This window comes from Caretta caretta, chromosome 15 (genome assembly GCF_965140235.1).
Source record: "Caretta caretta isolate rCarCar2 chromosome 15, rCarCar1.hap1, whole genome shotgun sequence".
In the NCBI taxonomy this organism is placed as follows: Eukaryota; Metazoa; Chordata; order Testudines; family Cheloniidae; genus Caretta; species Caretta caretta.
Genome location: NC_134220.1, coordinates 2,095,184 through 2,107,368, shown reverse-complemented (window position 1 = coordinate 2,107,368; position 12,185 = coordinate 2,095,184). Strand labels below are relative to the sequence as shown.

Here is a 12,185-nt window from a genome sequence, read left to right as displayed (position 1 = left end):
GGAGAAGGTTAAGGGGTGACTTGATGACAGACTATAAGTACCTACAAGGGGAACAAATATTTAATAACGGGTTCTTCAATCTTGCAGAGAAAGATCTAACACAATCTAATGGCTGGAAGTTGAAGCTAGAAAAATTCAGTTTGAATATAAGGTGTAAATTTTTAAGTGAGAGTAACTAGCCATTGGAACAATTTACCAAGAGTTGTGGTGGATTCTCCATCACTGACCAGTTTTTTAAATCAAGACTGGATGTTTTTCTAAAAGCTCTGCTCCAGGAATTATTTTGGGGCAGGTCTCTGGCCTGTGTGATACAGGAGGTCAGACTCAATGGTCCCTTCTGGCCTTGGAATCTATGTATATTAGCAAATTTGCAACCTTCCTGGGACATAGGGAAGTATTATTCCCCTTTTGCAGATTGGACCTGAGACACAGAGAGGGAAGTGACTTGCCCAAGGTCATACAAGAACTCAGCGGTGGAGAGCTGGGAATTGAAGACCGATCTGCCGAGTCCCAGTTCGGTGCCTTAACTACACGACCTCCTTGCTGTAGGTGGCCCTAGGTCCTGTTGCTGCAAAGTACATGTAAACGCAGGTCTCCGTAGCTACGTATGGGGAGGACTAAGAAGTGCAGTCTAGTGGTGAGAGCTCAGGACTGGGAGTGAAAGCCTATGGAGTTTTGTGCCAGAGCTGGGATTTGAAAACCTCTGTGGCTTTGAGCAAGTCATTCGCTCAACTACTCACCTTGTACCTCAGTTTCCCCATCTGTAGAACAAGCCTAATGTTTGGTATAGTGAATGGATGGTGGGGAGTGCCAAGCAGGGTGACCCTGTATAACAGTCAGTCGCAAAGCTGCTGCTGACAGCTCAGTGGGAGCTACAACCAGCCCTCCCCACAGTAACCGACTGTAATAGCCCAAACAGGATGGGGATTTCCAGTGAGGAATGCATGGCAGGAAGCGAAATCTTGAACCAAGCTGTTTCCTCCACACCCTGAAAAAGACCAGGGGAGGATAGGTGTAGTAACACCACCGTGATCAGGGATCTTTTCCTTGAGACTTTAGGCGTTATTTAAACGAGAGCATTACCATCCAGCGAGGCTAGGTGTTGGTGGGTCTAACAACCTGTGCTGTGATCTCTTCCGATTTCACAAGCTAAACAGAGTTGGGCCTGGTCAGCATGTGGATGGGTGACCTGGAAGGGATCCCCAAGTGGTGCTGAGGTGTCAGCATTGAACCAGTGCCCTGTTACGGTGTTAGCGGGTGCTGTGCTGTTCGAGGTGCCAAGAGGCAGTACAGTCTGCAGGACTCAGGAGATCCTAGGTTCTAGTCCCAACTCTGCTACCCTTTCGCTGCGTGGCCTTTGGCAAGTGAGGGAAACTGAGGCCTCTCTGTAAAGAGGGGACGGTAATAGTGCTGTGACATAGGCAAGTATAATTCAGGGTTAATTAGTTCAATGATTATAAAGTGCTTTGAACATAAAACACTATAGAAATAATCACTGTAGTGCCCCAGCTAAATTCTAGCTTGAGTCATCGCATTCTACCTCCCTAAATTCCTGCTGCAGCTTTAATTGGATACAGCATTCTTTTGCACTTCCTGTTGTGCCGTGTTATGTTTGGTTGCTGTGCGCTGCCAGGTTACACCCCAGAAGTGGCTGCATATTTGCAGTGGATGTAATGGTTCCTCTAAAGTCTGACTGGTTGGTAAAACCTGACGTAGTAATCCTGTAAGCAGTGAGTTAGTGCCTGCTTGGAGAGAGAGGGAGCAGTGTGGCTTCGAGGCAGGCATGGGTGTGCCAGCTGACTGAGCCCCAATGACCCTGACGGGCGTTGTTTCTTTGGTGCCCTGCCAGGTGCTGAGAAGCCACGTGATGGTGCGAGTAGGTGGTGGATGGGATACCCTGGAGCACTATCTGGACAAGCACGATCCCTGCCGATGCGCTTCCCTCTGTGAGTGTGTGGGGAGAGGACTCGTCCCTTCCAGCAAGTTACCAGAGGGGCAGGGGCCAGAGAGACTCCCCCACCCCATGCTCACAGTGCATGCCAGTCACTTTCACTCCTTTCCAAGGGAGCCTCATCTGTGGATGAGTTTTCTTGGGACACTGCAGCAGACCCTTCTACCACCCCGAGTCCCTTTAGTTGGTTACTGCTCCTTGCACCTTGCTCCTCCGAGCCTACAGAGGCAAGCCTGGTTGGCCCATGCTGGCCTGAGAGGAGAGGACCTTGCAGCGCTGCAATAGCGACCCCTTGTGACTGACCATTGGCCTCCATGGCAGAGGCTCTGGTCCCATCAGTAGCACCAGCTCCTTCCCAAGGCTAGTTCCCTTTCATGCTCCCTCTGTTCTCTGGGGCCAGGGCTTCGTCTCTGGCCCAATCCTGCTACATGTACATGAGCTCTCCTCATCCGCTGGGGCATCCACGGGGCGCTTGCAGCGCTGGAGGATCGAGCAGGACGAGGTGATGGGGAGGCAGCAGGAAGGCCCAGCGGGGAAGGGAATGGCTGCCTGTTAGCAGCCATCCTGAGGGAGGGTCATGGGGAGTGTGAGGAGCCCATTGATCCCGGCCAGGCCCCCATGAGCTCTGCTGCAGTGTCTTCCCTGAGCCGACATGCTGATGACTGTGTTCCCTCCACAGCGCATCGTCTAATGCAGACACGTGCCCTGGGCGTTTCCCCTCAGAAGATGGCATCTCCTGGCAGCTTCTCTCCCAGCTCCCGAGCTGCCAGCCCCAGCTCCCAGCGCCACTCGGAAGGCATGAACCCCAACCGGCCAATGGAGACCCTCCGCACAGTGGATAAGCGGCTCTCAGCTGGTGGGGACTTGACCCAGGCCAAGATGGACCGGTCTGGCCGTCTGGCCAGGGGAGCAGGAGATCTGTCTGTCCAATCAGACTCCTCGCGGCAGATCCCCAATGTGGCATCGCATGCCAGGCAGGAGAAGCTGGAAGGGCTCCCCCCAAGGGCTGGCACAGTCCCCTCATCTGGCCAGAGCTCCTCCAGTCCCTTGAGGACCTCCACACCACTGGCCCACCGCGACGTATCTGAGCCGAGAGCTTCAACCACTCTCAGGTAGCATGTGCCAGGCGATGCCAAGCAGTCACTGCGCCCTCCACCCGTCTCTGCATCCTTAGGCCACCTGACTTGGCAAAACTTAGGGGATCTGGGAGAGATGGCTCTTGGTGTGTTCATACCCAGGGAATGGAACAGGGAAATGCTTGGTAGGGAGGTGTCCTTCGATGTCCCCGAGTTGGCAGAGGCTGTGGGTGTGGGCAAGGTGCAGGTTATGTCCCCAGAGTACAGACGTGGCTGGGGATCTTCTCTCCCCCCGTGCAATACAGCCAGGATTCACCCCCTGCCTTGCAGGGCAGTGAGACCCACACATGGTGTGTCTTGGGACAGGGTGCCCCCCAGCTCCTGAAGGTAATAGACTGCCACCCCATTGTGCCACGGGCAGACTCGCACTCCCCATCTCTGTGCACTGAGAATCCCCTGCACTGTCCTGGGGCAACTGGCTCTGCCCCTCCCTAACCCTGGGGCATCAGGGGGCCTTGCTCCCAGGGGTGTGTCTGGGCCCCAGCCTGGCACTCTCAGGGGAGGAGCGATGCAGCATCTCCAGTCTTCTGGGCACGTTTTGCTGCCAGCCCTGGAGGAGGGGCTGGGGCAGGGTGGGTGGGGGTGATATGGTGGCTGCCCAGCCACCCCGATATTCTGGGGAAGATAGGGTAGGTAGGGGTGGGGTGGTTACTTGGGGGAGGGGGGACTCCAGGCTCCTTGTAGGCAGGAGGGCCTCTGTGTCAGAGGGGAAAACCAGCCCCGCTCCCGCCCCGGTCCTGGGGGTGGCTGTCACGTCCTGCCCCTCCCAGAGGAAGAGTTGCTCCTTCCCCAACCAGCCTGCTCAGCCAGCCGGCCACTGACTCACTCCCTGGGAACCGCCGCAGGATGCGGGAGGCGAGCAGCTGCCAGCCACCGTGGCACTTCCCAGACTATAACAACGTCTTGAGGCCGAGCGCTCCCCCTGGGCACCTTCCAGCCCCGCGCGGGCTGCTGGGGAAGGGAGGGGCTGTTGGTCTCTTGAAAGCAACATGCTCCAACCCTGTGGGTCTGGCTCCTGGGCTCTTGGTGAGGCTCCGCTCGGTCCCGAGGCAAGGCAGAGACGTCTAGACCCAGATTCAAACCTTCCCTGGATGTTCGGAGCTGGGCGTTGAAGCTCCCCGGGTGCGTTCTCTCTTCTAGCCCCCCACGTGGCCAGCAGGAGCTGCCTGCCCCCCTTTGCTGCCCCGACCATCATTCTCTGCTCCCCTTTTGAGCAACGAGACACCCCCTTAACTCAGCTGTGCGCTGAACCAGGATCACCCTCCTGCCCCCTCCATGTCTGGAGCTGGAAACTGCAGGCCAGTTTGCCCCAAAGAGAATCCCATGGGACACTCCCAAGGTGCCTTGCTCTCTAGGCCAGTGGCTTTCAAACTGCGGGTCGCGACCCAGTCCTGGGTCATGGCATGTCTGGCACTGGGTTGTGGCGGCTCCGGTCAGCACCGCCATCCGGGCTGTTAAAAGTCCCGTTGTCAGTGCTGCCCGGCTAAGGCAGGCTAGTCCCTACCTGTGCAGTGCCTGTGGGTGAGAGCCGGGCAGAGCCGCTTGCATGCCTCCGTCTAGGAGCTGGACCTGCTGCTGGCCGCTTCCAGGGTGCAGCGCGGTTCTCACTGCCAGGACAGGCAGGAAGCCCCACCCCCGCTCTCCAATCCCCTACCCCAGCCCTGAGCCCCCACAAAACCCAGAGGCCTACACCCCCCAGCCCAGAGCCCTGACCCCCTCCCACACCCTGAACCCATCCCACACCCCAACCTCCTGCCCCAGCCCTGAACCCCCTCCAAACCTGGAGCCCCCTCCTATACCCCAAACCCCTCATTCCCCAGCCCCACCCCAGAGCCCTGACCCCCTCCCACACCCTGAACCCTTCATTCCCGGCCCTGCCCTCCCACACCCCAAACCCCTCATCCCCAGCTCCACTGGGTTACGGGCATCAACAGTTTTCTTCAACTGGGTCACCAGAAAAAAAGTTTGAAAAGCACTGTACTAGAGGACCTGCCATCCCGTCAGAGTGGGCACAAAGCCATGGCAGTGTATCTTGGATTCCCAGGGCACAGGGATAGTGGGACCAGGGGCCGGGTCCACCACCTCTGCCCCCTCTCTTATGAGATTTGGGGTTTCTCTCCAAGGCCTAGTTCCGGGAGTCAGCATGTGAGGGGAGAATCTTGGCTTTCGCTTGATCGTAAAACCAAGTTTCTAGTCCCCATGGTGGCAGAGAAGCTAGAAAACGTGACCCCTAACGGCTTAACACCAGAAGACAAAGGAAGAGCCCAGACATGTTCTCTCTTAGCATTGTGTGACTTCAGAGCCGGGGCCTGGCTCATCATTCTGGAGTGCTGGGGTTGGGAGTGCTGTGCTCTGACTGCCCACTGGTGAATCCAGCCCCTGGGGCCAAGGGACACCCATGGCAGGGCTTCCACAATACTGGGCCCACAGGAAGTTTATAGTGTCATGAAACCAAGTGCTCCTCCTCCCCACCAGCCAGGAGCTCACTTGCATTGTAGATCTATTCTTAGTTCTTGTTATCAGCTTTGCTCAGGATCAGCCTGCTGGCTTCCTGTTTTTGTGTGTGTGTGTCTAAGACAGACTCACCCGTGCAATCTGGGATGTTAGAGGTCACTACTGCCAAGGTATTTGTATTAAATAGCACCTAGCCGAGAGGGGACTCTATCGAAGTAGGCATTCTTGAAATGAGTTTTCCTTTTCCTGTTGCTAGAAACTTTCTCTAACTCAGAATTCCTCTCGGGCTGAATTCCACCCCCCAGCTCAAAGGTGAACGTTTCTGGAAAGCTTGAGCTCACCTATTTTTGAAGGAGTTATTTGAGCGTGGGATAAAAATACTCCATGTGCCATTCAGAACAGTTGCAGAGGTGGGACTCGAAAATAGCTGGAGTGAATGACTTAAAACTTGGCTTGTTTGATAGCCTCCTTCAGGTTTACAAAGCAAGCCAGGTTTGGAGGAGGTGGATTAAGTCGTAGGTGCCAACTCCATGGGTGCTCCGGGGCTCAAGCACCCACAGGCAAAAATAGCGGGTGCTCAACACCCAGGAGCCAGAGCTGGAGCGTGGAATGTGATGAGTTCTGTGCTGCTCACAAGGTCTACCCTTGGGGCAGGGAGTTTGTTTATAAACAGGGGCAGGGTGATTAAGATAACAAAAGGCTTGTCATTAAATTAAATTTAAGCATGCGTAGATGATCCTGAAAGCATTGCCAGGCACTCCAGTTAAAAGGTAGGACACAAAGGGTAGGAATAAATGGTCCATTTTCAGACTGGAGAGAGGTAAATAGCAGTGTTCCCAGTGGCTTTTACAGGGACCAGTCCTATTCAACATATTCATAAATGATCTGCAAAAAGGGGTACACAGCGAGGTGGCAAAGTTTGCAGATGAAACAAAATTACTCGAGGTAGTTAAGTCCGAAACAGACTGCGCAGAGTTACTAAGGGATCTCACAAAGCTGGGTGACTGGGCAATAAAATGGCAGACGAAATTCAGTGTTAAATGCAAAGTAATGCACATTGGAAGACGTAATCCCAACTATCCATACAACATGATGGTGCCTAAATTAACTGTTACCACTCAAGAAAGAGCTCTTGCTGTCATTTGCACTACTCTGGAAGCACCATGTTTCCAGAGAACTGCAAATTCATAAGCATCCTTCTCACTGTTCCTGTATGATCCTGAACTGCGGAATGCTCATTCACCAGCTTCAGAAGACTTAAAAATTATCCCCAGTCATCAATGGGACAGACCCAACTGAATATGTAGCTGTCCTTAATATGCATCAGGACAATACCAGGGAACTAGATGTGAATAACATTGCTGACCGTTGCGTCCAGAAAGCTAGTGAGATGTAATGTCTTTAAACTGGGACATTAGTGAAGACCGCTTGGGATTGCAATGATTTTAATATACTGTAATTCATGATAATGTAGTTCATAACAACTGAATCATTATTAAAATAGTAAAGATACCAATGACAGACCCATTCAATAACTAGAATATGAAAGAAGTGTATAAATATGCTGAAAATAGCCCCCCCCCAATTGGCAGAGTGCCCCCACCCGCACCCCCCAACACACACACCTCTTCAAGAGCACCCGCCGGCAAAACCAAAAATCAGAGCCTGTAGGTTAAGTGTCTGTCTGTAGCTGTGCACATGCTGGTTTTGCACCTTCCTCTGCAGCGTGGGGCCCGGGTCACGTGCAGGTTTAAACTCACGTAAATGGTGAATTCTCTGTAACTTGAAGTCTTTAAATCAGGATTTGAGGTGTCTGTTACAGCGGAGGGTGGGTGGGGTTCTGTGGCCTGCAATGTGCAGGGGGTCAGACTACATGATCACAGTGGCCTTAAAGGCTATGAGTCTGTCTGGGGAGCAGTGTGGTCCCATGGACAGGATGCTGGGCTGGGACTGGGTTCTACTCCTGGCTCTACCACTGAGCTGTGGGATGACCTTGGCTGAGTCGCATCCGCTCTCTATGCCTCAGTTTCCCTTCTCACCGTTGTCTATTTAGATTGTAAGCTCTTTGGGGCAGGATCTGCCTCACGTAGGTGTTTGTACAGCACCTAGCGCAATGATCCAGATCTTGGTTGGGTGCTGATGTAATAGTAAAATTTTAAAGGCTGCTTAGTTAGAGGCATTTGTTAGTGACAAAAGCCCTAACCTCCCCAAGCTGGGGGCCCTGCAGATGGAGGCTGTACGTGCTGCTAGTTGGATAAATCAGAAAGGTGGGTGGGTGGGGGATTCAGTGTAAGACAGAGGAATTGGAAGTCAGGAAAGCACAGTGGCTAAGGCTTTGCCCCAGGAAGATTAGCTGTGTTATGTTGCATCATTTGTATTCCTGTGTTAAATCTGGGTAGGAAAGGAAATGTGCCCCATTTAACATAGCAGGGGAAAACCTCCCCAGGCTGGAATGTGGAGCACTTGATTTCTGCATCCAGGTGAGCTGGGCTGTGTTGGAATGGACAGAGGGCTCTGTGAGATGCGGCTGGCTCCACTTGGGAGGGATCAGCAGAGAAGGGGCTGCTGTTATTCTGGGGCCTGTCTCTCTCTCTCTCTCTCTCTCTCTCTCTATCCCTTCTGAGAACGAAGCGCTCCACAGGGCAGGTTGGTAGCCCAGGACGGAGAGGCTGGGCTCTGTGCTGCCGGCTGGGGAACTGGGGAGGGGAAAAGCTCCGGCAGATGTATCTGAGAACCGGATTTTGCTGTGGAGCCGGAGGCTGCCCTCCTGAGGGCTGGGTGGGGGATGGTGCCGCTATTCGCCCTGGCAACTCTGTGCTAAAGTACTGACGCCTCTTGTTCAGCTTCTGCGAGCTGGGGCTTGACGCAGCACCAGCCTCCAGCCAGCTCTGCGGCCAGGCCCGATTCTGGTCTCAGGCCAACTCTAGCCCGGCTTGCTGCATTGCCCTCGGCAGGGTGAGCCCTAGGAGCCGAGAGTCCAAGGCAGAGCTGGGGCCTAGGTCAGAATGACAGGTCCCAGCACCCCCAGCTTTGGGGAGGGAGCTTTGTATCTCGGCTGAGGTGCCACCAGCCAGGGGGCTGGGGCCTGGACAGCTGCCCTGGCCCTGGCAGCCCACGCTGTGCAGCAGAGGCCCCTGACGGGCAGTGAAATGTATTGTCTCCAGCAGGCTCTCTCCCTCCCCTCATGTAGTTCCTTTCCCCAGCCCTGGCCACAGATGGCGCTGACCTCCCTTCCTTCTTGTCCTCCCCTCTGTTTCAGACTTCGAGACCAGCTGCCCCCCAGAGCCAGACGCCTCTCCGGAGACAGTGACTCCTCCACGTCATCCACGCAGAGTGGCACCCTGGGCAGGAGGTGTGGTGAGGACCGTGCCTTGCGAACAGCCCGCAGGAAGGAGGTGGGGAGGCACATGCCAGAGGGGGCCCCCAAGAGTCAGCCTTCGAGCCGCAGCCAGTCACGGGAGCGCGGGGCCTTCTTGGAGCTGAGACCGTCGGTGGGGGCCAGGAGGGCAGAGCCAGAGGAGCGGAGCCGGCCTCGCCTGGTGAACCGGCCTGTCAGGCCCAGCCCCAGACCGCGGAGCCAGGGGAGAGGTGGCGGGGAGCCAGTGCTGCTCATCAGCCGAGGGAAGGACGGGCAGCACTCCTGGGCACGGGCCAACAAGGTGAAGGAGAATGGCCAAGACTCTGGCCGAGCCACGAGCCCGACTCGCAGGCACCTCCCTCGGGGGAGCTCCAGGAGCCCTGCGCCCACCAGTCCCAGAGCGTCCCTTCCAGCCAACAAACTGGCAGAGCCCTCAATCCGGGCACCTCAGCAGACGCTGGGGTCTGTGAGGCAGTGGCAGGCGGGTGAGACTGAGCCAAGGGTCCCTGTGGGGGAGCGGCTCTCTGGGGAGACCCTCCAGGCCAGACAGCTGTCTGAGAGCTTCCGCCAGGAGCTGGAGGAGCTGGCAGAGAGCTTCCGGACCCCTCTGTGCCTAGACCCCAGCCAGGAGCAGCAGCTGTACCGGTGCCTGGAGGAGGAGTTCCTGGCCAACTCCCGGATGATCGAGCTGGTCGGGGATGGTGGGGAGCCCCTGGGCTGCGCCCACGATGCGGGGCAACTCCAGCAGACCACACCAGACCCAGGGGCCGTTGACTCTGCCTACTGCTCCTCCAGCTCCTCCTCCTCATCGCTGAACTTCTTCAGCAAGCACGGCTTCCAGGCAGACTTCGGTGAGCGGCCCAAAGATGACCCCAAGAGGAACCCCGCATCCCAGCGCCCGTGGGCCTCCAACTGTAGCCCAGCCCACACTGAGTTCCAGAATGGCTCTGGCTGGAACTCCCACGTGGCCCTGGAGCCGGCCACATGCTGGAGGAAGCCAGCTCTCTCGAGTTCCTCTGATGAAAGTAACTACTACACAGCCTTGAATGACCTCCAGGAGGTGGCCGAGGGAGCAGAGGTCTCCAGTCCAGGCATGGATGCGGCCTGGACCATCTTGGAGCTTGCAGGCTCGGACACAGACTTGGGGCCCTCGGCCCCAGATGACCTGACGGAGACTGAGGGGGACTCTGTGGTGGGGCCTGTTGGTGAGACAGCCCCAGATGGATTGCCGGATGTACTCCAGACACAGGAGGTGGTGCTGAGACAAAAGAAGTCCCCGAAGAAACCAGGCCGAGTGCCTTCCATCTACAAGCTGAAGCTGCGGCCCAAGGCCAAGCCACGTGTAGACACTCAGCCAGATAAGAAGCCCTCCAAAATACCGACGCCGCTCAGCTACAAGACGTCCGGCACCTCACCCAAGGGGAGCCCTCCCAAGCGCCCATCTGAGCACAAGCCCTGGAGAGCCTTTCACAGCGTCTTCTCCTCCTTCATGGAGCCGCCGCAGGGCCAGATGGAGCCAAGAGGGCCAGACGAGGATGCCTGGGCATGATGGGCTGGTAGCACTCGTACAAGATGGAGGGACCAGCCTGTAGCGTTCCCCACTGTTGCTCCCAGATCCCCATGTCCCACACCTGCTGCCTTGGATGTGCTGCTGTAGTGGCCCTGGCTTGCTGCTGCTGGGAAGGGGTGGGCGGCCAGATGCCCCAGAGTTTTTTTATTTTTGAAGATACCTCTGGATGGAGCTTCCATTTGCAGGGCCAGACCCAGGGTCAGAGGAGGGCTGGGCAGCTGGGTGGTTTTGATTTTACTTGAGATCTCTTAAGTGAATTGACTTTTAGGGGGACGTTCCGGAGCCCTGGAGAAAGGCTAATGTAGTGCCCATCTTTAAAAAAGGGAAGAAGAAGGATCCTGGGAACTACAGGCCGGTCAGCCTCACCTCAGTCCCTGGAAAAATCATGGAGCAGGTCCTCAAGGAATCAATTCTGAAGCATTTCGAGGAGAGGAAAGTGATCAGGAACAGTCAGCATGGATTCACCAAGGTCAAGTCATGCCTGACTAACCTAATTGCCTTCTATGACAAGATAATTGGCTCTGTGGATGAGGAGAAAGTAGTGGACGTGTTGTTCCTTGACTTTAGCAAAACTTTTCACAGGGTCTCCCGCAGTATTCTTGCCATCAAGTTAAAGTAGTACGGGCTGGCTGAAATGGACTATAAGGTGGATAGAAAGTTGGCTAGATCGTCGGGCTCAATGGGTAGTGATCAATGGCTCCATGTCTAGTTGGCAGCCGGTATCAAGTGGAGTGCCCCAAGGGTCGGTCCTGGGGCCGGTTTTTGTTCAATATCTTCATAAATGATCTGGAGGATGGTGTGGATTGCACCCTCAGCAAGTTTGCAGATGACACTAAACTGGGAGGAGTGGTAGATACGCTGGAGGGTACTGTTAGGATACAGAGGGACCTAGACAAATTAGAGGATTGGGCCAAAAGAAATCTGATGAGGTTCAACAAGGACAAGTGCAGAGTCCTGCACTTAGGACGGAAGACTTCCATGCACTGCTACAGACTAGGGACTGAGTGGCTAGGCAGCCGTTATGCAGAAAAGGACCTAGGGGTTATAGTGGACGAGAAGCTGGATATGAGTCAACAGTGTGCCCTTGTTGCCAAGAAGGCCAATGGCATTTTGGGATGTATAAGTAGGAGCATTGCCAGTAGATCGAGGGACGTGATCATTCCCCTCTATCGGGCATTGGTGAGACCTCATCTGGAGTACCGTGTCCAGTTTTGGGCCCCACACTACAAGAAGGATGTGAAAGAGTCCAGCAGAGGGCAACAAAAATTTATTAGGGTGCTGGAGACACATGACACATGACTGATGAGGTGAGGCTGAGGGAACTGGGATTATTTAGTCTGCAGAAGAGAAGAATGAGGGGGGATTTGATAGCTGCTTTCAACTTCCTAAAAGGGGGTTCCAAAGAGAATCATAGAATATCAGGGTTGGAAGGGACCTCAGGAGGTCATCTAGTCTAACCCCCTGGTCAAAGCAGGACCAATCCCCAACTAAATTATCCCAGCCAGGGCTTTGTCAAGCCTGACCTTAAAAACCTCTAGGGAAGGAGATTCCACCACCTCCCTAGGTAACCCATTCCAGTGCTTCACCACTCTCCTCGTGAAAAAGTTTTTCCTAATATCTAACCTAAAGCTCCCCCACTGCAACTTTAGACCATTACTCCTTGGCCTGTCATCTGCTACTACCGAGAACAGTCTAGAGCCATCCTCTTGGAACCCC

General features: G+C 55.1%; 1 protein-coding gene across 4 annotated transcripts in view; it reads left to right on the top strand.

Moving 5' to 3' along the window:
• Positions 1 to 11,940, top strand: part of GAS2L1 (growth arrest specific 2 like 1) — a 37,208-nt gene extending 25,268 nt beyond the window's left edge. For all 4 annotated transcript variants that reach the window (XM_048821843.2, XM_048821840.2, XM_048821842.2 and 1 more), the window contains 3 exons: positions 1,850 to 1,946; positions 2,631 to 3,063; positions 8,801 to 11,940. In XM_048821843.2, coding sequence (XP_048677800.2) covers positions 1,850 to 1,946; positions 2,631 to 3,063; positions 8,801 to 10,448 — 2,178 coding nt within the window. In that variant the 3' untranslated portion in view covers positions 10,449 to 11,940. The remainder of the gene's footprint in view (positions 1 to 1,849; positions 1,947 to 2,630; positions 3,064 to 8,800) is intronic.
• Positions 11,941 to 12,185: the final 245 nt, after the last annotated feature.